Source organism: Cnephaeus nilssonii (assembly GCF_951640355.1).
Source record: "Cnephaeus nilssonii genome assembly, chromosome: 22".
Lineage (NCBI taxonomy): Eukaryota > Metazoa > Chordata > Mammalia > Chiroptera > Vespertilionidae > Cnephaeus > Cnephaeus nilssonii.
Window position 1 is genome coordinate 20002614 of NC_137093.1, and position 27229 is coordinate 20029842.

The 27229-nt window shown below is 46.5% G+C and overlaps 1 protein-coding gene across 4 annotated transcripts in view; it reads left to right on the forward strand.

Annotated features, from left to right (window-relative positions):
- The window catches only part of NTM (neurotrimin), a 394804-nt gene that overhangs the window by 270294 nt on the left and 97281 nt on the right, over nt 1-27229 (forward strand). For all 4 annotated transcript variants that reach the window (XM_079763174.1, XM_079763171.1, XM_079763172.1 and 1 more), the window contains exon 3: nt 5964-6089. In XM_079763174.1, coding sequence (XP_079619300.1) covers nt 5964-6089 — 126 coding nt within the window. The remainder of the gene's footprint in view (nt 1-5963; nt 6090-27229) is intronic.

Here is a 27229-nt window from a genome sequence, read left to right on the forward strand (position 1 = left end):
GAATAAAGCAGTGTTCATATTGGACTCTGTATTCCCATTCCCCCATCCAGGGTACCAGCCGGCTCTGGCTCATCTTCCATGGCAATGCTTTCAAATCCACCCTTTCCCTCCATCCTTATAGAGGCAACCGTTTCACCCAGGCCTTGAATATCTCATATGGATTGATTTTCTCTGACTCCAATTTCTGTCTGTTTTCACTGTGATACATCGTTACCTGGTTATTTTGCTTAAAGTAAATTTTAAAATATACAGAATTCCATTAAAAATTTTTGAAGCTTGCAATTACCTGTAGGATAGAGTTAAAATCCAGAACCTAGCCATTTAGGCCATTCTATAATCTGGCTCTAGTTTAGTCATTGATCTTGTATTCCATTCCTCCTTGAGTTGGTTACAATGCATTGATCCTCCATCTGTGTTGAAGCTACATACATGTGTTTGCCAAGCACACACAATCTAAAACTCACTTATTGAGCACTTGATATTTCTAGGACCTTCTCTAACTGTGTTTTATAAATTTACTCCTTAAATTCTCAGATAAACTCTCTGAGGGACATGCAATTATCAGCTCCATGGCAGGGATGAAGAAGGAAGGCACAGAGAGGTCAAGTAGCTTGGCCAGGGTTACCCAGTTTGAACATAAAAGAGCCAGGGTCCCAACCAGTACTCTCTATTGCCTCCTGTAGTACAGACTTCGTATTTTCAGACATGACATGGACTTCTGCCTAACCTTCTGTGCCCAGGTCATTCTGCCTTGCTTGAAACAGCCTCACATTTTCAGCCTCTACAACTATCTATCATTTGCAGGTATTCAATCTAAACCCTCCATCTGAAGTCCAAACTAGACCCTCTGCTGGAGGCCTTAGCTAGACCCTCTATCTGAGAAGCCACTCGATGCTCCTACTCACTATGACCCTCCCTCTATTCACAGAACTGAATGTTTGTACCCTTCCTTTAACATTCAATTACATGCCATTTGTGAAAACTTTGGCTTTGTTATTCAAGTTTCTGGGATATTTATACGCAGTTTCCTCAAACTGATTGTACGTTCACGGAGGTCCAAAAATTGTGTATTTCTGCATACCATTCATACACTTCACACACAGTTGTGTCTATAGTAGGTGTTCACTTAATGTCTCCTGAACGACTTCTGGCCCAGCCTGCAGTAGAGGGTATTGTTACATTAACAATTATGCCTTGGAGTTTTGATGATACCTTCTTTGTCTAGCATATCTCACCTCCTCTTCTTCCCAGAATAACTTGTGCTTATCTTTTAGGACCATGGTTGGCAAACTGTGGCTCGCGAGCCACATGTGGCTCTTTGGCCCCTTGAGTGTGGCTCTTCCACAAAATACCACGGCCTGGGCGAGTCTATTTTGAAGAAGTGGCGTTAGAAGAAGTTTAAGTTTAAAAAAATTTGGCTCTCAAAAGAAATTTCAATCGTCGTACTGTTGATATTTGGCTCTGTTGACTAATGAGTTTGCCGACCACTGTTCTAGGGCTTAGCTGAGGTGTCACATACCCCAGAAGCCTTCCCTGGCATCTGTCTCTTAGGTGTCTCTCTGTATTGTCTGGACACTTTTATTCATCTCTCTATGTTGGCATGCAATAAAGGGGTTTGCTCTGTACCTGTTTTTATGTTGCTAGACTGGGAACCCCTTGGAGACAAAGACTGTGTCCTTTTCAGTGTTATATTCTCAGTGCTATGAACAATGCTATGGATACTGATGAAGGAAGGAAGGAAGGAAGGGAGGGAGAGAGGGAGGGAGGGAGGGAGGGAGGGAGGGAGGGAGGGAGGGAGGGAAGAAAGGGGTAAATGAGTAAGTCAACAAAAACAAACAAAGCAATCCTAGTATGTTTCTAAGAGCCTGCATGATTAAAAGAGGTATAAGATAACGATTGTCAGTTGGTCAAAACTTCTTTATTAATATGGATTAGCTAAAACCAGAGTACATCCTATTAGCTCGATGTAATTTTAAATACTGACAATGTGTTAGACGTTGCCACCTAGAAAATGATACTGCCAATCTCCTGGCATCTCAGGCACTTAGCTGCTTTAGTTCTGAGAGTGGGGAGTGTATCTCTGGTCAAACACCTCAGCCCGTGGCCATGAATGGGCGGCCTCGGAATCTTACCCAGGGGAAATTTTCCACCTTCAGGTTACACTCTCAGGCAGGATTAAAAGGACAGCAAGCATTTCACCAACTTCTAGTTCATGCGTTGGATGCTTTCCAGGTGTTAGTGGGGAGGGAGACGATTCTAGATGATTCTTCCAAGGATGGGATGTGATTGTCTCATTTAATATATTGACTTTGCTGACAGCTCTGGCCCAAACCACCTTCTGATCTACTTGGGGACTGTCCATTGTTCTCCAGTGTATGATTAGCAGATTAGCTATCATGTAAGAAGCCAGGAAAATGAACTTCCAGGAAGCCCTTCCAAAGCAAAAGTCATTCATTACTCGACCTGATTTCCACTTAAAATGTACTTTAAGCACACTTCCAACTACAAACCCTAAATCACCCCGTGTTCACAAAGTCCATCATTTTTTATTTTATCGCATGGCGTTGGCGTGACATAATCCCTTGCAGAGCATCTCGGAGTGCTTTCCAGATCCATAAATTACTCACCTGCACAGTGGAAGCACTGCCTGCAAGGCCACCACCGTCACTCTGCAGGCAGCCTGTCCTCTGAGAAGCAAGCAAGACAGTGGGTGCCAAGGATGGGCAGGAGCAGGGGCCAGGAGGATGTATGGATTGGCGGAGTGGTGCTTGGAGAACTGAATACTCCAGTTAAAACACTGAATAAATTCCATCAAGTTTAAGTGCTTTTAGAACTAAGAGAGTTTAGAAATGTGGATCTTTCAGATAGTCAGCAAATCAGGTGTTCTGTCATTAACTCATCAATTATTATTCTGTCTTGGAAGATTCAATCTAGCTTTTAAAGTGACGTAGCCATTAGTTGCAACATTATGTCTTAGAAATCCTGGATTATAAGACCCAGTGCTCTCTCCTCAACTCTCATCATACTGATTCTCTATTGTTTTTTTCCCACCAAATACCTGTGAGAGTACAGGTAAGTGTATGTGCAATCACACACACACACACACACACACACACACACACACACACACACACTCACACTGCCTTTCTATCTGAAGATAATGTGAATTTAAACATAAAAATGATGAATCGTGCCCTAGCTCATAATGTTGTGGTTTCAGTTCCCGGTCAGGTCAGATTGTAGGTTTGATACCAGGTCAGGGCACTGATGGGAGGCAGCCAATCATTGTTTCTCTGTCACATTGACATTTCTGTCTCTCTCTCCTCCCTCTCTCCCTCACTTCTTCCCTCTTTCTCCCTCTCTCTTTTTCTTTCTCCCTCTTTCAAAAATCAATGGAAAACATATCCTCAGGTGAGGATTAAAAACATAATAAAAATTATTAAGGTCCTTACTTTATGGAAGACACCCTATTCAGAAATGAGTAAGGACTCATTTGTTTTGAAATGAGTAAGGACCTTGCTCAATATCTCATCTTCAGATAATTCATAGCATAGAAGACAGATGAGAAAACGTTACAAAAGAGAGTAAATTTAAATGCTTTGAAGAAGCTATGGAATCCGCAGGAAGGGAAATGCCACACCCTTTTGGAGATCATGCAGAAGACCTTCTAGAAGGTGTGGTAACACAACTAGGCCTTAAACAATTCCAATAGGTACAGGTAGTTGGAGAGAAGGAGAGAAGAGATCAAAATCAGCATCAAGGGCATGAGGACAAGGAAATAATGTGGAAATTGTGCTTATTAATGAGCTGTCCAGTGTGTGCAGTGTTGAAAAGAGTGGGAGAATATTTTAAGGAGAAGGAGGAACACAGGCTAAGGGAAGACATCTGCTGGATACCCCCTTTTGTGTGAAGGATGAAATCCAGTGCAATTAAAAGTGCTAGATTAATGCTTCAGACAGAGGAAAGATGAGCCCTGAAATTCCCAACCATCTCATTTCCATGTGAGGGTTGCACTCTGGCCTTGGAACAGGGCATGGGGGTGATGGTCAGGTTCCCCGGGATCTCCAGGAGGCCAGATGGTGTTGTATGCTGGTGGATGATGTGCCCCGGAATTGCCCGCTGTGGTGGCTTTGACAGGTGTTTATTCAAGGAAAGAAACTAACATGAAGAAACTTAAGAGAGCTGGATGGAGGGGCCAGTTAATTTGTGAAGAATTAATGAGTCAAATCCACTGTCAGTAGAACTGAAATGGTGTGTGTTAATGATCCGGTTCTGAGGTTGTTACAAACATGTAGCAGGTTGGGAAGGTGCTGGAACAACCATTATAATCCCCATCCTATAAATATCGGTTGAGCTTTGACTACGGATATAAATATAAGTAAGTCATGGCTCAGGCCATCAAAAAGCTCATGGTCTAGTGGATGAGAGATGCTAAGCCAATAACCATTGCATAGTGGGATAGGTGCCAAGTGACATTCTTACTTTATAAACCAGTTGGCAGACAAATGAAGAGTCATACATGGACTAAATAGCACATTCACTAGTTTTGATGATCCTGGAGAATTAAGCTTAGATGTGTAGCAACAACTAGCTCCTAATTCTGAACCCCAGATGAGACAGGTGCACACAGGCAACTGCTGGCTGTGCTGTGGGCCCTCCCACACCTGTGGGACCTTGGCCTGGGACACGTGCAGTAGGAGGACCACAACAGAGCGTAGCTTCTTATGGGGAGCCTGGCCCCAAAACTAAAGACCGAACAGAGTGGGGTTCCTGTTCCCAAATTTACCAATTAAATCGAACCCCTCCCTTCCTTTGAGGAATTGTTTTAGGGGTCAGAGAGCGAAAGGGACTAAGTGTGTCTGGCTAATTGACATTTTTTGATTCATCATCAGGCTGTGAGTAGGCAGATGAGGAGAAGCTGGCATGTAGAGTCGTGCAGGAGGGCAGAGAGGTGTAGGGGTCAGAAAAGGTGCAACATTGCCCAGCTGGCATGGCTCAGTGGTTGAGCGTCAACCTATGAACCAGGAGGTCACACTTTGATTCCTGGTCAGGGCACATGCCTAGGTTGTGGGCTCGATCCCCAGTGTGAGGCATGCAGGAGGCAGCCAATTGATGTTTCTCTCATCATTATTGTTTCTCTCTCTCTCTCTCTCTCTCTCTCTCTCTCTCTCTCCCCCCTCTCTCTCTCTCCCTCTCCCTCTCTCTTCCACCCTCTTCCTCTCCCTCTCCCTCTTTCTCTCCCTTCCTCTCTGAAATCTATATATATATATATATATATATATATATATATATATATATATATATATATATATATATAGCTGCAACAAAGTGGCATTTGATTTGGACCGTAAAGGATGACTGGGAGTTTTTTAGGAAGGACATAAGGAGCAATATAGACCCCCAAATGCTTAATTATCAGGAAGGGCATGATATGTTGGGGGTGACAAGGGGATAAGTTGAGGTAGAATCAGTGGGAATACCAATGGAAACATAGGTTGACGCTTGATTCTGAACGGCCTGCTATCCTAGGATAAAGTGGGTGGATATGATCAGCTGGGCAATAAGGAATAATTGGAGGTGTTTAGGCAGAGATGTGACATGCACGGAATTGTATTCCATCAACTCTGAATGCAGTGTGGAGAATGACTTGTGGATGCATGTCAGAGGGGACTTGGGTGAGAGTGCAGACAGGAAGAGGGTGGAGGCGAGGACAATAGTGTTGCATTGAAATCCATTCCCATCAATACTTCCTGACTTTGGGTTTAGACAGCAGGAAATAGACAATAAATTCAAGGTAAGATGTTTCTTTTATGTTTAAGATAATTCCTCTAATTTCTCTCCATTTGTTCCCATAACCCTTATATTTCAGTCCCTGAGCTATTCTGCCAGCTATTATTGTGAGACAACAAAGAGATGTTTCAACAGGGTATTTATTTTCCTTCCACTGGCTTTTGTCTCCACAGTATCTCCCAAAATTGTAGAGATTTCTTCAGATATCTCCATTAATGAAGGAAACAATATCAGCCTCACCTGCATAGCAACGGGCAGACCAGAGCCCACGGTTACCTGGAGACACATCTCCCCCAAAGGTAAGAGAGCAGTTTGGTGCATTGTGTCGTGAAAGGAACTGAGAGAATTGTTGGCCACAGCTATGAGGTCACAGTGCTGGTGACTTCATCCAAAGGGTCCTTCGTTGTTGGTAGCCTGATAACAATGCTCAAGGCTCTGCGGAGGGTTTGGTGTTCTCCAAAAGACAGGCCTATCCTCACAGTTTAGGCAGCCATGCTTGAGCTCCTCTCCAATCCCTGGGAACTGCGTCCCAGCTGGTGGTGGATGAAATGGGGGTAAGATGTTCTGGGAGAGCATCACTGGCCACATTTGATGTTGGACAATTCGCTTTCACGGCATTGTTCAGCTGGTTGTTTTAAGAGATAGAAAGCACAAACACCAAATAAATGAGATCTCCGAATGGCCATATTCCTAAATGCACAATTTCCAAATCAGGGCTTGTTCAGCATTGACAGCTATCTGGTCTCTATTCCGTTAGTTGTTTTGAAGCTTTATTGTTGTTTTACTGTGATTAATCCTAGATGGCCAAATGGCAAAATTTACTTTGTCTTAATGCAAGGATGTTGTATAGACCAGACCAAGGGTTGTTTTGTGCTTTCATGGATTGAACATTAAACATTTAGAATTTAAGTAGATGCCATTTATCATTAAGCTGGCTTTTATTCACGGTACATTAAATTATTTTATTTGTGCTTCAATATCTCTTGAATGCTGGCAACAGTCTGGGCACACGTCTAAGCATGGGGGATATAGCAATAAACCAAAACAAGATCGCATTCTCATGAGGAAAATCACCAAAAAATGAATATACAAGACACCAGGTGGTGATAAGGATGAGAAAATAGAAACGTATATATTGCCTGAAGGAAAAGAGGTTTGGTCAGGGAAGGCCTTTGAGAAGGCGACTTTGAGCAGAGACATGAATCAAGAGCCTTAATTTCATTGTTTATTGTGAATATACATATATGGATGTATGCATGAAGGTATGTGCACTGCTGAGTAGTAAGGATGCCAAAGGAACTCTAGTGGTAGTTGTTTGCTTGGTGTTGCAGGTCGGGTCCCCCAAAAGCGTGTAAGAATTTTATTCAAGATGCTCTTGGAACCAACCCGTGTGGAAGGAAAGAGAAGGAAGAGGGTTGGGCAGGTGGAGAAGTTGAATTGCACTGCAGTCACGTGGAATATCTCAGCTCACAGGATGGGGCGTTCTGAAGCTAGGGTGACCCTTCAGGCATGTTCTTTATTGGAGGCGAGGGGGCTGGCACAGCAGTCTGTCGCTGAAGCTGGGCTGTCCGCAGAAAGGCTGTGACCTGAGCCAGACATCTCTTCACATGACACAGTCCCCGTAAAGCTGCAACTGAGCGAGGGCTGTCCATCACCAGCACGCGCACCACTGGGGCAGACATCCTCTCTCCCCAAAGGGGACAGCGCATCAGCATCCACTCCACTTGGGGACATTTTAAAATACCAGTTAGGGCTATGAGGGGGGCCCCGAATACCAAACCCCCTCTCGTAGACATTGACACTTTGCTCTGCTAGAGGTCTTCGGAGAAACCATGAGATTTTCCGTGTTGGGCCTGAGTTCCCAGGAGCTACCCCTAGCACGTCATTCCTAACGCTACCCCAATGAGCCAAGGCATCAGAGAGCCTCCCGTGTCCCTGTCAGTCTCTTGATGTGAAATGATGTTAAGTGAGTACAGGCCCACCATCCGGGGGGAGGCCTCAGGTGTGCATGAGATCATCACTGATGGAAAGTGGCCCCCCTCTGAAGGAGGCCCTCCACCCCCGCCATGGACAGGCTTTCGAAGACCTTGGTGCACACCAGTCAGCGCTGCCTAATGCTGAGTCCCCAGGGCTCCTGGATGCCAGGGCCACTGCGCCTTCGACTCTGCAGGGCATTTATCATCCCAGCTAGACGTGCTTCGCCCTCTGCCAGGCAGAGGCCCTGTGGCCTCCCTCTCGCAGGTCTCCCTCTGTCTCTGTGTGAGGCCTTTTCTCGTGTCCTCCTTTCTCTCTTCTCCTCGGGGCCTCTTCTCCTTTTGTCTTGCCCTTTGATGCTTTTTCCTTTTGTCCTCCGCCTTCCTTTCTCTCTCAGCCTCCCACATGTTTCCGCTTTCATTGCATTTTCCCCACATGTATTTTCCCCCCTCTCTTTCTCTTCTCCACACAATTACTTATGTCTTCCTTCTGACATTGGAGCCCTCTTCTGTTCATCTCGCTGAAGTTCGCACCGCTGTGCCTTACACTCCTTTGCCCGTTGGGGGGCCATCAAGCAGATTCATTTCCCCGGGGGACGTTACCTGCGCCTGGCTCACGAGCGTCCTTTTACTGGGGTTGTTAGCTGCTATGGAAACAGAAGATGGATCAAGGAGAGAGGAGCAGGATAATCAGAATCTACCAGTGGATCCATGTCATGGAGATGAACAGTCTTTTGAGATCCCTGGTCCAGATGAGATTATCTCCGATTCAAACTGATAAGAGATGCCAGGAGCAGAAACTAATCCCCAGGGACTCACCAGGAGCCGCCACTAGGCTGCTGCCAAATCAGAACTGAAGCTGCAGACTCTTAGCAGCCACACCTTCATCTTCCCCCACTAAATATCTCCAAAGGATGCTTCTTTTAAACCAATTATGGCAGGTGTGAGGTTCCTCAGAGAACAGGGACGCTGCACCTTAGCGAGGGCTCCGGAGGGAAGGGAGAGAGCAGCTGCCACCCTTTGTCGCATCCTCTGTGCGGGGATCAGGTCTCATCCAGGATCATTCTTACGCACACACCCATTACAAGCACTTTTGGCGACCCTGAAGGCTGCACTGGATCTTCACTCCCCAGGCTGACCTGTTTGTTCCCTTCATGTCTGAATAATCCAAGCATCCTCCATCACAACACATGTCACTACGTGCAATAAGCTAAGCCGCCTTCGAATATGCATTTCCAGTGGTGACCACCTTTTATGTGGAAAGGGGATGCAGAAATGTCAGCCACCGTTTTACTGGGAATGGCTCATTCATTTCGATGCACAGAAGCTAGAAGGACGGAGGTGGCAGGGACTTGCCCCTAAGGTTGTCTGCCTAGCACGTTATATCAGAGGGAGAAAATGCCAGTTGTCCATATCCAAGAGGAAGAGGGGGGTGAGGCCTCCCAAGCTACCTCTCTGCATTGCCAGTGAGACTGAGAAGTACTTTTCCTCCTAGTATGATAGCATGCTTCTTAGTTCCTCATAAGAAGTTGCTACTCCCACGGGTTCAAGGACAAAGGGCATTAGCTGTGTAAAGATACCTGCCCTCTTCTGCACTCCTGCTGGGAACCTATATGTGTTGTGCGCATTTGTGCGGTGTTTGCAAAAGGAAACGCCCCCATCTCACTGTCTCACGCCAAAACACCAAATCCATCTTCATGAATGTTTTCCTGGCCCTTCTTCAAATCCCGTGTAAATGCTAGGTGTCTACTCAAGGGGCCAAAGTACCACCAGCGTGCCCACAGCCTCCTTCAGATACATGCCCCATTCATGACTCTGTGTCTTGTATTTTCTCCTGATCTAGGGATACAAGAATTTATGTTAGCACAGCCCTTAAGCGCTAGTGTTTCTATCTCCAAAAGAACGCCTTTGTGTTCTTGATTCCTCACGGTCTTCCCTAAATACACAGAAACACCATCTCTGTAATCGTATCCTAAAGGATGCTTTTAGGACCTGACTCTTCAGAGAAGAGTGTTCTCAAAATCCAGTTTTTATGTTTCCAGTTTCTGTTGGATTGTAAGATCTTTAAAGAGAAGGCCAAGATTCCAGTGTTTTCACATTCCTGGGAGGAGAACATAGAGCTGAGGTGAAGACATGACTCCAGTCACTGGTGCGTGGGTTCCGTATATTGGGGCAGGGATCACAGGGGGTCCTAATGGAGCTCCCACTTGGCTGTACCTCCCTCCCGTTCTCTCCCATCAAATGAAGCCCAGAAAATGAAAACCTCACTTAGGCTACTGAAAGAACACCTTGTACCCAGATACTGGTTGGGGCTCAGTAAGGTCCCGGAGGCTGTTTACAGAGATGTCCCGATCTCTAATTCATGAGTTTTTTGAGATCAGGGCCTGCCTCTCATTCATCTTTGATTCTTTACCTCCTAGCACAATGCTCAGCACCTGGAAAGCATTCAAGAAATATTTGTTGATTCCGTGAGCAAGCACTTACTTGTGCCAGAGCCTGAAGGGGCATGCCTCTTCCCCCGTCCAAGGGCTTCATCCGGATTCCTGAGGAATTCTCCTGCTCTTTGATGTTGCAGTTGCGATCTGGCATGTTTCCTCTTGATCTCGGCTGGCGAGTCTTCAGGACATTTGCTCTGGTCTTCACAGGATCTTCAAGGCTTTGCTGGGGTCCCCTAGTGGGAACCCCGCTGTGACAGGGCTTGATTTCTCCTTGAAGGAGACACTCCTTTTCACGTTCTCTTTGCAGAAATGGAGGAGGCTCACCCGTGACTCTGAGGAGGGTCTTCAGAGAGCTCGCTTCGCCCTCCTCTTGCTATGTGTGTTGTGTGTGTTTCTCTGGCATGTTCTGTGTCTGGTCTTTCTAGGACCCTTGATCCTTTTGGTGTCTTTCTGTTTGGAACCCTTTCTGTGCCGAAACCCTCAGTATCCCCCAAGAGTTTTGTAAAACAACCCTGGATGTTGCCAGGGAGAGTTTAGTTCAACTGTATGTGAAAATGGTCTGCTGCTCATGGGTTACAAAATGAAAATACAAAGAAAGACATCAGTGCAAAAAAAGAGAAACATCATCTTAAAAATTCTTCCCACTCCACACAGTGTGTGAGCTGAGGCGGAACAGAGATTGATTGGTTGGTTTCCCCAGGGCCACACAAAGGCCCGGGGAGCATGGTTAGATCAGAACCATATGCCCATCGGGTCCCCAACCGAGCCCTTGGGATGGAAGCCTTCTCTCTCCACAGGGTGGAGTGGGCACTTCTGCAGGCCCCCCACACCCATCCCTGCAGGGCCAAGCAACCTTCCTCTGCGGCCAGATCTCTTCCCTCTGCACCTCACTTCTTCTGTTGCACTTGAAGAGGCCCAGTGGGCAGTCGGTTGTCCCAGCCCTTGTGTCTCTGAGTTTCAAAGGGCGCCGAGTTGATGAGGACAAAGTGACCCTTCATGGAAGCTCTTCTCCTTGCCCATGACCTGAGCCATCCCCTGCACCTGCCACCCCCCCCCTATTTTCCCATTTGTGAGCTCTGACAGGCCTTCCTCCCCAGCCAAGCAGGACACCGAGCACTAATTGGCACTGGAGGTATCACAGCTTGAGTTCGACCAGAGCTGGCAGGCTCCATGACTCCGGTGACAGCTCTGTGAAAAGGTGTCAGGAGCGCCGCTCTGGCATGCCATCGGCTGACGGCAGCACCCTGGCACTAATGAGCCGCCTGTCAGCACCAGCATCAGGGGCCCCGTGTGGCACAGGGATCATTAGGATGGCAGATGAGAAAGTTCTCTCCAGCAAAAGAGCCGGAAAGGGAGGGCAGGAGCACAAAGTGGAACACCCGGCATCGCCTTGCCCATGGAGGGTAACCCCCAGCAGAAGGGTAACCACCCAGCAGGAGGGTAACCCCCAGCAGGAGGGTAACCACCCAGCAGGAAGGGACCAGTATTTAAAAAAAAAAGGAAAAAGATTTAGTTAAGATCTCTATCTAAGCCAGCTCTGGACAACTCCTGGACTCTCATTTTGGTTGGGTTGCCCCGGAACTAATTGATGCACGCTACAGATCCTTCTGCAGTAAGCCAAGGGGGAACCCAGTGAGAAAATTAACTCCCCAGTCAAGGCCAAGGCGCTAGGAAACCAGGAAGCAGCCCAAGTTCTCAAGCAGGAGGGACTGAGGGAGAGAGGGAGGCTTGGGATCGGTGTCGTTGCTGTGTGTGGGGCAGGCTCCCTGTCCCCAGGGCCTGCTCAGTTGCCACCTCCTGTCTGTCTGCTGCTGGAGCATGAGAATCCAGGAGAGGCAATTACGTATGAGAAGGAGCATTTCCTGGCATTTCATCCGAGAGCTGGGCATGGGGACAGCCGGTGTGCCCGCTCTACTTATCTGCACCCTGAGGGCAGGTGGCAATTTCGCAGCTTGTTCATGCCTGTGCATCGGGCTGAGGATGGGCCGGGGCTGGCCCTTCTTTGAGGCTTTGGCTCCCTGCAATGGCTCCCTCTCCACCAGTGGAGGCCTCCTGAGAGAGGACGGCGATCTGCCTGTAAGGGGTGGGCTTTGAAGGCAGGTCCAACTGGATTTCAGTTCCCTCACCGGCTGGGTCATTCCAAGGTAGCGATACACCTCTCTGCAATGCGCTTCTTTATTCACGTTCTTGCTTCTCTGTGTGGCAGGCAGAGTGTTAAGGAACTGGTCTGGGGCCCTGGTTGCCACACACCTTGTGGTCACTCTTAACAACTTCATGTTCCCCACACCCTTGGCACCCTCACCTCACACACACCTGTTCCCGGGAGCACTGTCCTGCACGCTCCTTTTGAATAAAGCTCTGGTTTTGTGCTAAGGCCGTGCTCAAACGCCCCACTTTGAAAGCCTCTGACTACCTTCGTCAGGCAGAGTGAGTTGCCCTTTGCTCTGAGATCCCACACCGCATTGCATGCGCCTCTAGCAATGGCGATTCACAGGTGCCCACGGGGCCTCCTGTTGTCCTAGGCAGGGATCAGGGAGGCCAGGAAACAGCCTCACGCTGTGAGATTGTATCCCAGTGCCTAGCACAGCAGCAGGCATTCGCAGGCCTGACTAGTGATTGTCCAACAAAGACATATCCAATGGGGAGACACAGTGTCTTTCTTTTCCTTTTTAAAATTAATTCTCGCTGGTACATAATTTAAAACAAAATCAATTTTAATGAATAAAGGGTAAGCTACAGGAGCCTCATCTCTTCCCATCATTCTCCACTGTGGATCTTTTGTTCCCCAAATCATCAAAGGGATTCTTCAGCAGAAGCTCTCCCTCACCGGTCCCTGGGATGCCCCTACGCCAAGGCTTGGCCTCTTCTACAAAAATAAAAATAATAATTCCTTTGTGACATGAACATGGCAAAGATCAAACATTGACGTCAATGCAGAGCGCCCAGCCCCTAAGGAAGGACACATAGTAGGTGTCCAACAATGTTAGCTTCCGCTTCCGTAGCCTTGGCCCGCCCCTTCCTTCTCACTCCCACCCATGGCACAAGAACAGAAGGGGAGGGAATGAAAATTCTTTTTGTCTGAAAAGATTGAAGTCCTACAAAAGCCCAAGCTCAGTCAATTGCCAGGATGGATAGATATCCAAAGGTGCTTAATCAGCACCTCCTTAACCCCCACCATTTTCTAATTAACACAGGAGCTTGATTAAAATTCCCAGAGTCCCCCCAAGTAGCTATCCCAGGAGGGCCCAAGTGATTGCTATTGCAAAAGGTATTACAGTGGTCACTGATGGTGGGAGAAGAAAATAATTGCATCCTAATGGGAAGTGGCAGGTCCCTGTCCACCGGAGCAGCCAGCACACCACGTCGGTGTGAGGCCCACCCTAAACAGAGAACGCGTTTATCAGGCTGAAGGTAAACCGGTGGCACAACCAGGAGAAGCAGGGCCAAGTGATCCAGCCACTATCTGCGCAAATGATTTAAGCGCAGACAGGCAGAGGAAGGTGGGAGAGAAGAAAGCGAGGGAAGACATTCATAGATCACTCTTTACCTTCGTAATTCCCTTTAACTATAAAATTATAGCGAGACGGATACAGCGAGGGTGAAATTTGCCAATGTCAATAAGGGTTTTTGTAAGTTTAATATTTATGATCCGCTTTAAAGCAATATTATAGCAGCGCAACTTCCTACTTCAAAGAAGAGAAAAAATCATAAAAAGACTAGTGGGGGAATTAATGAGTTCAACGTGCTTGAATTGAGAACATATGAAAGGAAGCCTCAGTCGAGAAGCCAAGGGCAGGAGTGCACACCACAGACACTGTTTGTGGTTTTGCCCAATTATTTTAAAACCCTTGAAAGATGTTGTAGCATCAGAGGGCTGCTGAAATCAGACATGGCTAACAGCTTCCTCCCCCACACTCCCCCTGAGTCTTAGGCTATTTATGCTGGCACTTGACGACCGTTACCATGCAGAACTGTTTGGATGGAACAAAAAAAACAACAAGGCGATTGTATCATCTTCCCCACAGATGCTAACCAGCCCTGACTCAGGAAGATGCAAAGGCTCATTAAAATGGCAGCCCCCCTCCAGCCCAGAGACCCCCATCCCTGAGGCTCACCCAGGACAGGGGCCGGGGGACCAGAAGGGCCTCAACAGGGCATCACCACCCACCACAAGCACAGTGACCTCCACCCCATAGCATCCTGTGACCAGTGAAAAGCTAGAGGAGTTCCATGTCTAGGATCTACCATCACTGCCACGTGATCTTGGAGAAAGTTTCCATTCAAAATATCCTTGCCACCAGGACGTCCATGTATGGTGGCTTTGCATCTACTTTTGGATCCTGAATCTTGTCGTGACCTGTGAGGGACGGCCTTTTCCCTAGAGTCTAAATGGCAACCAGAGTCTTTATGATTCAAAAATAGCAATAAGTAATCATTTCTGAATGCTTAAACTGTGCTGGGCATTCTTCTGAACATTTGCATTTAGGGATGGATATATATATATATATATATTGGCAGTCACAGTCAGGTCCTATGATTAACCTGCTCTACCACGTGAGAGGGAGGCGTAGAGAGGTCAGGCTAATGGGCCAAGGTCACAGAGCTCCAGTTGGCAGCAATGAAGTCCCACCCCAGGCAATGTCTCCAGCACACATGCGCCTACCACTGTGCTTTACATCCCAGACCTGGTGTGGGACCTAGAAACCTGAATTTTAACAAATTTCACAGGCTAGTGTAATGCACACTCGAGTTTAAGAATTATTGGCATATTAATATTTGCTATGTTCTGGGCGCCCTGCTTTATATACATTATATCATGCACTTTTCACAAATGCCCTAATAAGTATGCATTTAAAAATTTTTTTTAAATATATTTTATTGATTTCAGAGAGGAAGGGAGAGGGAGAGAGAGAGAATCGTTGATTGGCTGCCTCCTGCACGCCCCATATTAGGGATCAAGGAAGCAACAGGGCACGTGCCCTGACCTGGAATCAAACTGTGACCTCCTGGTTCATGGGTTGATGCTTATACACTGAGTCACATGCTGTAGGCATGATTTTCATTTTAGCAATCAAGAAGTGGTGTGCGGGGACAATTGGCTCACAAATGTTTAATAGCCAAGGCACAATTCAACTTTAAGTCATTTTTACTCCAAGACCCATATTATTACTAGAGGCCTGGTGCACGAAATTCGTGCACGGGTAGGGTCCCTAGGCCTCCCCACCTTCCCGCCGCCTCTTTCCCTCGCTCCCTCAGCACTCCACCACAGCCACTGGTCACCTGCCTTGTTCTGCGCCACCCCCTGGTGGTCAGTGCACGTCATAGTGAGTGATCAAATTCCCACTCTCTGGGTTGAATTCCCAATGGGACAATTTGCATATTAGTCATAGAAAGATAGATAGATAGATAGATAGATAGATAGATAGATAGATAGATAGATGTGTGCTGATTTCCTGCCTGATTTCTTACCCTTGCTTCTTCTAGATCAGCAATTTTCAACCAGTGTGCCATAGGAATGTTTAAAACATGCAGTACCTTACTATTTAGTCCAAAGAACTGACCTCTTTTTCCTTAGATTGTCAGATAACAAAAAATGACAACAGGCAATACAACAATAGCAGTCCAGTGTGAATGAATCAAAATTACACCTATTTTTTGTCATATCAGCAAAAAATATAATATAGGGTGCCTCCCAAAAGGAGATAATTCACTTAATTTTGAAGATGAACTGTATGGTAATAAACACCGACTTTATAGTCATTTAAAGTGTGTATACCAGCTGATAACTCACTTACTTTTGAAAATGAACTATATTTTAATAAACACTGACTATATAATCATTTAAAGTATGTACAATTTTGGGGGACACCCTGTATCTGTTTTTTGGTGTGCTGCAGACTTTTGGTAGTTAGTTTTATGTGTGCCGTGAGATGTACAGGGTTGAAAACCACTGTTGAAGGTCTAGGGGATGCGGCTATTCTCAAGCTCAGACCTCCTGCCAGCCTCGGGCCCTGGCGTGTCTTCTTCTTCACAGCGTTCTGGCAAATTCATGCACACTCTGTCCAATGGTGGAGTCCAGGTTGAGCACTCTAGCCTCCCCGATACCCGTAGACCCCTTTCAGTGGATCTTTGCATGGATAGATCTGCACCAAGGGCATAACCCCAGCATGGAGGGCTGACCTCTCTGGGTTCTCTGCCTCTTTAGTTTTGCGCTCTCTCCCCCTCCCTTTGCCTGTGACCATGGCTCACAGCAGTGAGAAGGATGCTCTCTGACTTGATTTATTATTCCCCGTGTGAAATGCTATCATTCACTCACACAATGGCGGGTCCTCTGCTTGACTGGCATTAGTGGGTTGTTTTACACGTTAGCAGCTTTAGATATGGAAAGGACTGCTGGATTTCCGAGTATGGTTTTCCTTATCTGACTCCACTCAGTTTCCCTAATGTCCTTGTGGTGTGTGGAGTACTTCATCTTCGAAGTGCCATGAAATGCTTTTCCCACTGGAGCCCTGGCAGCTGGGAAGGAGTGAGCAGAATACCAAGTCAGCACTCCTGGAATCCGGCTCCTCCAGATCCTGCTGCCCAGCCGGCCTGCTCATGGCCTGGGTCATGACCTTGGGATCAGGAAGTGGTAGCCCTTCCTTCCTTTGGAAGATCACATTAGCCCCTTACTTCTCTCCAAAAAGAGGCTGGCTCCTCTCTGCTCGCCCCTCCCTCAGTCCCGAAAAACAAATTCATTCCTCTTCCCTCTTCGAACAGGGAGTTGAAATGGATGACTTTGGACTTTATCGTTCCTCTATAATAGATTCAGGACTCTTCCTGCTTAACTGATCCGCAGCCCAGCAGGCCTTGCGGTCCTCCTCTCACGCCTTGCATCACTGCTTTGCCCTTTCTGGAGTGGTTCACTGGGGTCACTGCGGTTGAAGCTATTTGACCAGTCATCTGCATGATAGAGCAAGACAAATGGCTCTCTCCCTCTATTGATTTATTTATTCCATCACATGCCATCCCAGAAAAGGGCTGAAGCAGAGAAAGTCGCATGAGTTTTGCCCCCAGGAAAACTCCTTTGAAAAACAATTTTTAGTCCTCAAACACGGATTCATTTATTTACTCAGTAATCATTATGGGGCACCTACTGCTATGCACTGTCCTAGGCATTGGAGAGACATGAATGTTCAAAGCAGACCAAGCCCCTGGCGTCAGAGGGCTTATATTCTAGGGGAGAGACAGAAAGTAAGCCCGTAGATAAGTCAACCTTATAATGTTATGTGGTATATGCTGCGGAGAAGTTCATTAGGATAAGAGGCAGAGGGTATCAGGCACCGTTTGGGGGTAATGATCTCAACAGGAGTAGATATGGATGGTTTCATTAAGAAGATGCCCCGTAGAAGTTTGCAGGAGTATTCTTGGTGGGGCTGATGGTGGATTCAAAGGCACTCAGTAGGACACTTTGGGTATGTTAAAGGGTCACAGGAGGCCATGTGGCTCCAGATTTATTGAATGCCTGCCCTCCTCTCCATAGACTGTAAGCTTTGTGAGGACAAGGAGCATGCTGTTCCCTGCTCACCACTGTGTGCGCCTATGCTTAACAGTTTATAGGATATCAGTAAATATTTATAGGATATCAATAACAATTTATTGATATCCTATAAATATTTGTTTACTGAATGAGTGAATAAAGTAAGTGTGGTGTTATAGTGTGATAGTTAAATAAGGACGCTGGTAGGTTACAAGGCTCAAATCAGAAATTGTGATCCCTTCATTAGTGGTGTCAGGTTCCAGAGAATGACGTGTCAGGCCAATGGCAGTGGTTGCATGTATCTGAGGCAGAGAAGAAGGTCCCTGGAGAAGAGGGTTACAGCTAGTTGACAGTGAAGGTGTCTGATAAATCATCAATGGGAACACTGAAGCTGCCCCGATAATAGCTGAGGTTATAATGGCTGAGGTTAGTGGCATGTAGGGCTGTGAGCCAAGTGTGAAAGCTCTCAACCAGTCACAAGGAGCCAGCACATCAGTCACTGGGAGCAAGGAAGATGGGTGGATGCAGCATTGCAAGAGGGCAACAGTTTTGAAGGGTTTCAGTGGAAAGGTGGAAGAGGAATGGTTCCCAAGTGATCTTGAGGAGTGAGGGAGACCATCACCCCAACCTCGATGCCAAGGCAAACAACTGGCAGTTCCTTGCGAGAGCTACAGAGGAAGCACTGCCCTCAGGAGTGGGGCGTGATGAACACGGGCAGTTCAGGGGAGCTCGGCTTGGAGGCTTCGGGCCTCAGGCAGCATTGTGTTAGGGAGCACAAAGGTCAGACTTGGAAGGTGAGAAGTGAGGAATGAAAGCGCTGCATAGCATGATGATAGGGAAGAGAGGGTCCCCCTTTGCATGGTCACCTGGCAGTTAGACCTGAGGCATGTTGGATAGAGTCCCATGTCCCAATGGAAGAAAGTGAAAACACGCCTCACACATGGCAGCTGCAGCCTGTATCTGCGGGAACCAATAGAAACCCTTTTCTTCCTGAACCTGAAGGTGTGGTGGTGACAGTAGGTATCTGTTAGCAAGGTCAAGCCTTCTTGTGATCCAAAGCACGGAGACCTACCTTTAGGAAGCCATTAAAGGTCAATGTGAAGATCATGAGACTAGGCATGGAATGTAGAGATACATAGAAGGCTAAACTTCCAAAACCTGGAACTGGGTTTAATGTGGCTTAGGAGCGAGGCTGTGGAGTAAGCTAAGACGCATTCCCACATTTCTGGTTTGGCTTCCATTATTGCCTGTTTTGGGGGATTAAGGTTTATTTGTCTGGCTTCTTGCCCATGTGGCAATAGGTAGGATATTAGAAACTAGCAGATGTCTGATTTATTTCTGGCTATTGGACTATGTACCATAGGTTAACTCCCTTTTCTCCAAATATGACCATAATAAGCCAGACTTATTTATTTATTTACTTAATTTGAGAATCAGGATTTATTAGATTGAACAGAAATGATAGAGTACAACAGTGATATGATAAATAGGCAGAATGAATCATCTAACTCATGACAAGTGGATATTTTGATGCTTCAGATTGTGCTGTGAACACAGCATATAAGTCTCTGTCCCATAGGACCACAGTAGGGAAGTATTGGGAATATAAGACAGATCAATATGCAACCTGATATCAGGGAGAGATAGTACTATGGAGAAAAATAAAACAGGGATGGGGTAGGGACGATAGATGGTGCTATTCTCGGGTGTTGAGAGAAAGCCTGAGCAGACACCTGAGTGAAGAGGGACAGTGAATGGGACACATCACGAGAGGGTGTTCCAAGCAGAGGTATCTGCAGGTACCTAGGCCACGAATTGGGACTATGTTTAGTGTGTATGAGGAACAGCAAGAATGTTAATGCACGGAAAAGTGACATAGGATGTGGTAAAGAGAGCCAAGAGTCAGATCCTGTAATGCCTTGACATAAAAAAACTTTGGAAAGTGATGTTCCAATAAAAAAAACACTGGCAGGTTTTAAAAAGGAGAGTGATATAACGTAATAAATGTTTTCAAAGTGTCCTTTTAACTGCTTGAAGGGAAAGACAGGGGTCAAGGGTACTGTGAGGGCAGCGACTGGAACACCAGTTAGGATACTATAGCTCTGGTCCAACAAGAAGTGATGCTACATGGAGTAGAGTGAGTGGGAGGGTGTTTAATCTGGAATATATTCTGGAATTAAAGCTGAGATTTGCTGATTGATTACACAGAAGCTGTAAGAAAGAATTAGGAATCACAAGTGACTCACAGATGTGTGGCTTGTGCCACTGGTGATTAGTGTTATTATTTCCTTCTATGAAGAACTCCAGAGGGACAGGCAGGTGGGTGAAATAAGGAGAGTGGGACTTTAGATACACAAGTGGAAATATTGAATAGATAGTTGGCTATGCAAGGGTACAGGGGCTAGAAGACTAAAGCTAGGGGTCATCAGCACTCACATGGTATTTATGACCCTGACATTAGTCCTTGCTACCTACAGACCGAAGATAGAGAGTTCTGTGGATCAATCCTTGGGACATTCCAACATTTAGGTGTCAAAAGAAAAGGATGATAAGTTCCCAACTTCCATCGAAAATATTTCTCATCAGAGTCCTAACAAATTCATTCTTGTGGCCACCATGTCCCTAGAGGCAGTTGTGTGTTTTTTAAATCCTCACCTGAGGATATTTTTCCATTGATTTTTAGAGAGACTGGAAGAAAGAGAGAAAGACAGAGTGGGGAGGAGCCTGCAACGGAGCTACGTGCCCCTGACCACAAACAAACCTGGGGCCCTTCGGTCCGCAGGCTGACGCTCTATCCACTGAGCCAAACAGACTAGGGCTAGAGGCACTTCTTTTCTTGGAGACAGAAAAAAACAAAACCAAAAACCCCTTGATTGATAGGGCACGCTGTGAAGTCTGGAAGCATTGGAGAGAATTGGTTTCATTCTCTCTGCATCTCTGTTTCTAACCCAAACCCACGGCTGTTAAGAATTCCGTGCAGCTTAGCGTGACCACAGTGTTTTCTTCGACATCCTGTTGCTTCCTTGGACTTTGCAGCCAAGTGTCCACACTGACCAGTCCCTGTTGTGCTCTTGAATGGCCACATTTCTCTGTGTGTTGATATGTTTTCTCTCTTTATCACAGCACTTTCCTAGACCTCTTGATTTTGGTCACTTGGGTGTTGTCATGGCAATGACATCCTCAGTAGAGTGGCGCTGTTCATGTTGTCATGGTTATAAGGACCTCTTGATGAGAGCCCTACTTCATTGTCATCATGCCGGCAGCAGTAGGAAACTTTAGGATCTCTTGGCAAGCCTCAATGCTTAGTCTAGGAGCTAGTGATTCTGCCCCTGAAAATGCAAGTGGCAATAATTAGGAAAATAGCACAGTCTAAAATGGTTAGGTTTTATTCATTAAAAAAAGAAGACTGAAAGAGGAATCACCATCACTATCATCCCCATCATCATCATCATCATCATAGCTAATATTTTTGTTATAGATTGGCTATGCTCCAGGCACTGTTCTAAATGCTTTACATTAATGAACTCTTTAATTTTCTTGACAACCTCATCATGTAGGTATTATGGCTGATGTTTTATAGATGAAGAGCTTGAGACACAGGGAGCTCACTTAAGTAACTTGCTAATGTGTGAGATGGCCGAGACTTCAGTGGGAAGTGTGGTTGTAGAGGACTCACTCTGAACCCATTACCTTACTGTTTACTATCATCCTGTTTTATTACCGACTAGAGGCCCGGTGCCCGAAATAGGCCTGGCCGGCAATCAGGGCCAATCAGGTTCCCTACCTCCCCACCTCCCCAGCTCCCCACCTCCCCACCTCCTCCTTCCCTTCCTCCCTCAGTACCCCGCTGCTGCTGCTGGTCACCTGCCATGTTCCATGCTGTCCCCTGGTGGTCAGCGCACGTCATAGTGAGCGATCGAACTCCCATTCTCCCAGTCAAACTCCCAAGGGGACACTTTGCATATTAGCCATAGATAGATAGATAGCAAAACTCAAGATATAATCAGCAGGAAACTCACATCTTCTTCTTTCCCTAGAAACCATTTTTAAGTTTTGAAATGTTTTTTTTTTTATATTTTAATTGGATTCTCTAACAACCATAGGAGTTGTTAGAGACAACTTATTTTACAGATCAGAAACCCCAAGTTTGTAGAGTCTGTGACTTCCCCGGGAAACTTGACTGCTACACTGCGGGTCAGGCTAGGCCTGACCACATGAGGATCTATTGATTCAGGATCTAGTGTTTGTTATGCTCTACTGCATATCATAGCCCATTCCAGAGCCCCAAACTCAGCTCTGGGGAGGAGAGTGGTCAGAACCTCTAAGGCGACTTGTTGCCAGCAGTCAGTGCTATAGGTGATAGAAGGTATAAGTGTCAGGACTAGGACTTGGCATGTCCTTCAAGTAGTCATGTGTCCTCTTCAGCCCTCCTTATTCAACCCTAATTACTCCAATGCTCACTCCACTAATGATAATAATAACTGATCACTCCACTGTTACAGTAGCTTCTTTTATCTATCACAATATAGGCAGGAGAATGGCAGCCATCACTCCATTGCAACTACTGTCGTTGACTCTGCTGCTTGGAGCAAGTCGTTTAACCTGTGTGGGAGAATCCCAGGAAGAGGTTAATTACAGCTCTGTGTTTATGCTTATTTTCAGAAAATGACAAACACACATAAGTCACTTAGAAGGTGGCCTCTAAGAAAGTACAACTTTTATAGCAGAAGCAGCTCAGGTACAACAGGTGATAGATCTTCTCCTTTGAGTCCCCAGGGGATTGGAAGGAGGTGTGCTGAATAGGGGACAGTAAAGTTAATAGAGATGATAAAATAAGAGTAACAAAGGCTCATCATGTTCTTATTATGTGCCAGCACTTTCCCTATATGAATTCATTCAGTCTTTGGAAATACCTCTGAGTTTAAACACTATTATTATCCATATTTGACAAATGAGGAAACGGAGGCACAGGAATGTTAAAGAATTTGTTGAAAAGACAAGAATCTACTAAGCGGAGGCCCTGGAAATAGAACCTAACTCTCGATCTGTGGGTGGGTTTCGGCAAGCTGTCCTTCATGGGGGTGGACTGTGCTGCTAGAACTGGGTCTGAGCTTCATCAGAGGCATGGCATGCCTAACACCCAAGACTTGAGTTCTGATCATTTCACTGTCTGAGCAGGGTCTCCTTGGCCACATTGCCCATCCTCTTTGAGCCTGAGTCATCTCATCTGTCAAGAGAGGAGCGGATAGGATGTGCACGCGCGCGCGCGCACACACACACACACACACACACATACACACACACACACTGGGCTTGTTGGAAGGGTTACATGAGATAAATACCTGGAATATAATAAATGCTTGTCATAGAAGTGATGGTATGAAAGGTGGTACAAACAGCTAGTATTATAGAGTGTGTAATTAATCCTGCCCTTGGCAATAGCACCTTACCTCATTTTAAAGATGAACAGGCTGCTTTAACACTTGAGTAAGGTACCATAGGTCAGATGTGGCAAGTGAGCTATGGATGCCCACCTCAAATGCCTTCCCGCCACACCCCATTTATCTAACGCAGAGCTTGGCCTGTACAATGTCTCAGTGACCTCTTGACAGCCTTTTCCTGAGCCTCAGTTTACCCTTGAGCCAAACCTGCATTCAGTCTCTTCTAAGGTTCCCAGTGGACACAGGGGAAGGGCTTCTGAGTGTCTGGTAAGTGGAGATGGTGAATGTCTCACTGCTGATTTTCTCCTCACCATGCTTCCTTTCACCTGAAAAAAAATAAAATAAAATAAAAAAGCAAGTTCACAATTAACAGCATCTGACTTGGATACACACAGACGCTTAATTAAAATAGCAGAAAGTGACTGCGATTTAACCAAAGTAATACTGTGTTTGAGATTTTACTGAACAAAAACGAAAATAGAAATTTCTGTTTTTCTACTTTAAAAAGACACCCGATGTGTGCCAGCCCGGCCTGCGCCGGGATGGGTTCTGATCCTTAGTGTGTAAGCGACATGCTCTGCAGAGTAAACTCAGTGCAGGTAGCCGTAGGCCACAGTGAGGTCTGGCAAAGAGCTCCCCTCAACCCCCACTTCCAAAAACACGTGGCTTGGGAATATGGTCCAGCCTTGACCATGTCTACGTGCTCTGCTGCCGCCCTCACCTGCGTGACATTGCACGCGGCTGTGTGCGTGTCTCCATGTGCCTTTTACAAGGACACTGTCCTCTACCTGCCTCACCACTGGGGCAGCCTAAGTGGGTGCCGCCGTCTGCGCCCTCCCCGGGCACCAGGGCTGCTGCTGAGTGAGTGGGAGGCAGAGAGCCAGGAGGGTCACAGCGGTGTCTGTTTCAAGACACAAGTGAGACACAAAAGGGAATGAAGCACTTCATGCTGCGTTGTCGTCACTCCACCCCTGTCTCGCCTCAGAGGTTCCTACAGCTGGAGAGTGCTGCGAATTCAGCCCTTTAGAGCGATTACATTCCTGTTGACTATAAACTTCCCACTGTGCGGGCGAAGGAAGGAGGCACGCGTGCCAAGTGCTCGGAGGGGTGAATGCAAGTTATTCCACCATCTGAGAATATACACCATGTTGGGAAGCATTCGGGGGAACAAGAAAAGGAGGAAAGGAAGTCATGAGTGTGTTGAGAAACTGACATCCGATCATTGGGCTTTCAATGAGGAAACTCAGGCTTCCAGGGCCTTCTCTCCGGCCCCTCTCTTCACGAATGACGTGTGTTTGTCTCTGGTCCACACGTTACAAAGGAAAACCTTCACCACACAGATGCCCACCTAGCACCCCAGGGTCACACGTGGTGAAGGAGGGGGCAGGGGACACCGGGGCAGTGAACAGCACTGGCTTGGCTCCTGGCTCTGCCAATTAGATAGTGAGTGACCCTCAACCAACCCATTAACCTCTCCGCACCTCTGCTACCTCATCTATAAAATCAGATCAGAGCAAGAAAATCAGCAACCCTCTGCCACGGGAGCTCCGGAAACAGGAACACCTCGTGGGCATTGCCCTTTTGTGAAGTTAACAATCAGGTACGTTCTGTTCTCCAGGGCAAGGCCAAGGGCGAGAGGCCTGGACGAGAGAGGTGAGCACAGGACAGAGAAATCTTCTAAGACAAAGATGTTTCAACGTGTGTGGGTTTTTTTTGCCACACAAACTCAAAAAGCAAAGGATGTGACTGTTGTTTGTGACTGTTGCTATGACAACAGCAATTGTGCCCCAGTGACCTTGTTAAGCCGTACATTTCTTTATGCCGCATAATTAATTTGAAAGTTCACCTAAGCATTTCACAAGTGCTACAGAGAATGTAGCCCAGGTGAGGTTAGGGAGTTGAATGCGGGGTTTGTTTTAAAAGGACACACTGTGCAGAGCAGAAATCAAACGGGAAACCGCCAGGGCAGATGGAAGGTCTGGCTTGTGCTAGTTTCCCATGGGGCCAGGATGTTGGACTCCCAAAGGGATCAGGATCTCAAAGCCAGCACTGGGTCCCATTGTCCGACTTCATGATGCCAGGGGTTGGCAGACTACGCCGACGGGCCAAATCCCCCTTACTGGCTGCTTTTAAGCAGTCCGTGAGCGCAGAAAGAATTTTACATTTTGAAATGTTTGGGGGGAAAAAATAAAGAAGAAACATACTCCATGAGCTATGCAAATGATTTGGAATTTAAATGTTAGTGTCTATAAAAAAGCTTTATGAGAACACAGCCACACCCATTCCTCTACGGCTGCTTTTGTCTTAGTGTCACAGTTGAGTTATTGCAGTTAGACCATATGGCTTGCAAAGCCTGCAGTAATCATTACCTGGTCCTTTAGACAAGTTTGCTAATATCTGAGCTACACGAAGACTGACGCTCTACATTTCTGATCCCTGCTATTACAGTTCTTATTTTTATCCACACTCGCTTCCTTCGTGCCGCTTCTCCTCACTCTGTTAACTTGCAGTTGTGGTAGCTCCCAAGTACATGCAATCCCCACGTACCCGCCTTTTCAAGAGTGGCCCATGCCATTCCTCTCTGGTCCATAGGGTTCGGCTCTGGACAGCTATGTCTTAACCTTGGTTTTGACCTCTGCTGCCACAAGGTGCTGATATGCTGGCCCCGGAAGAGGATTTCACTGATTCCCAGAATGATTCTGTACTCTGTCCTCTTTGACTTTCGGGAGTCTTTTTTGTCTGGGGGTTCCAAAAATCCAGCCTTACCCCTGGCTTGATCTAGTCTCACCCTTGGGGAAGTTTGTTCTGATGCTGTGGCTGTTTGCATGGAGCATTTTGGGGAGCATCTGAACCTGACTGAATGGCAGGCTTAAGGGTGGGCGCCACCTTCTGGGAGGGGCACATTTGCATTAAATCACCGCCTTCCAACCATCTGTGTCATTGCAGACTCCTTAGCTCAGTGGTCCGCAAACTCATTAGTCAACAGAGCCAAATATCAACAGTACAACGATTGAAATTTCTTTTGAGAGCCAAATTTTTTAAACTTCTTCTAACGCCACTTCTTCAAAATACTCGCCCAGGCCGTGGTATTTTGTGGAAGAGCCACACTCAAGGGGCCAAAGAGCCACATGTGGCTCGCGAGCCTCAGTTTGCCGACCACGGCCTTAGCTCTTCTGCTTCTGCGCCCACCCTTGTCCATCAGCAGGACCACCCTGTCCTCCTTGTTCTGTCTGAAATGTACCTGCAGCCTGAAGGTGACAGGACTGAGGTGTCCTGGGTCACCACAGTCTTAGGAGCTCTACTCACTTTATTGCATCCTTTTTGCATCTGCAGGCATGTTGACCTGGGGTGGGGAACGTCTGGCTGAAGGGCTCTATAAAGCTCCTGAAATCATTTGGTCTGGCCCAGCCAAGGCAACCACAGGCAGGACTTGAAATTCAATAAATCTAGGAGCTTTTCTCATAGCAACATAAATTTATCTTAAGTGAATTGTATTAAGCAAATGATGTTATAAATATCCAAATGGCCCTTGGCAGACAAAAAGGTTCCCCACCCCCATCCTAGATGAATAGTCTTTCAGGATCCCATCATTATGATTTCATAGTTTCCAAAATACTTTCCACATTTATAATGATAATTTGACCAAGGAGAGAAAAGGAGCATTCCGTCAAAGAGATGTCTTTTCTGTTGAGATGGACTTTGAAACCCTGTCACTCACTTTCAAACGTGAATCCCAGTGTTGACATCGGGAAGTTAATTAGTGGTTATTGCTAACTGTTGGAAGCACAGGTGTTATTTACATTCTTCCTAACTTTTCTACTTTTAAAATGCTTCCCATGTGCTCGCAACAATTTTGTCATCATCGACTTAGCCTCTAGGAATAGATTGTTAATTTAAATTCTAGAAGGTTCTGCTTGGAAGAGACAAGACGGGGAACAGAAGGCCAGGCCTGTGGTGAACTCCCAGCAGGCATGCCATGTCTTAGATTAATCTTCACCTTAGGACAAAGCTGGGCTTCATTACTTCATCTCCCCCTTTCCTGTCCCGTTTTATCTTAAAGCTCAGTTT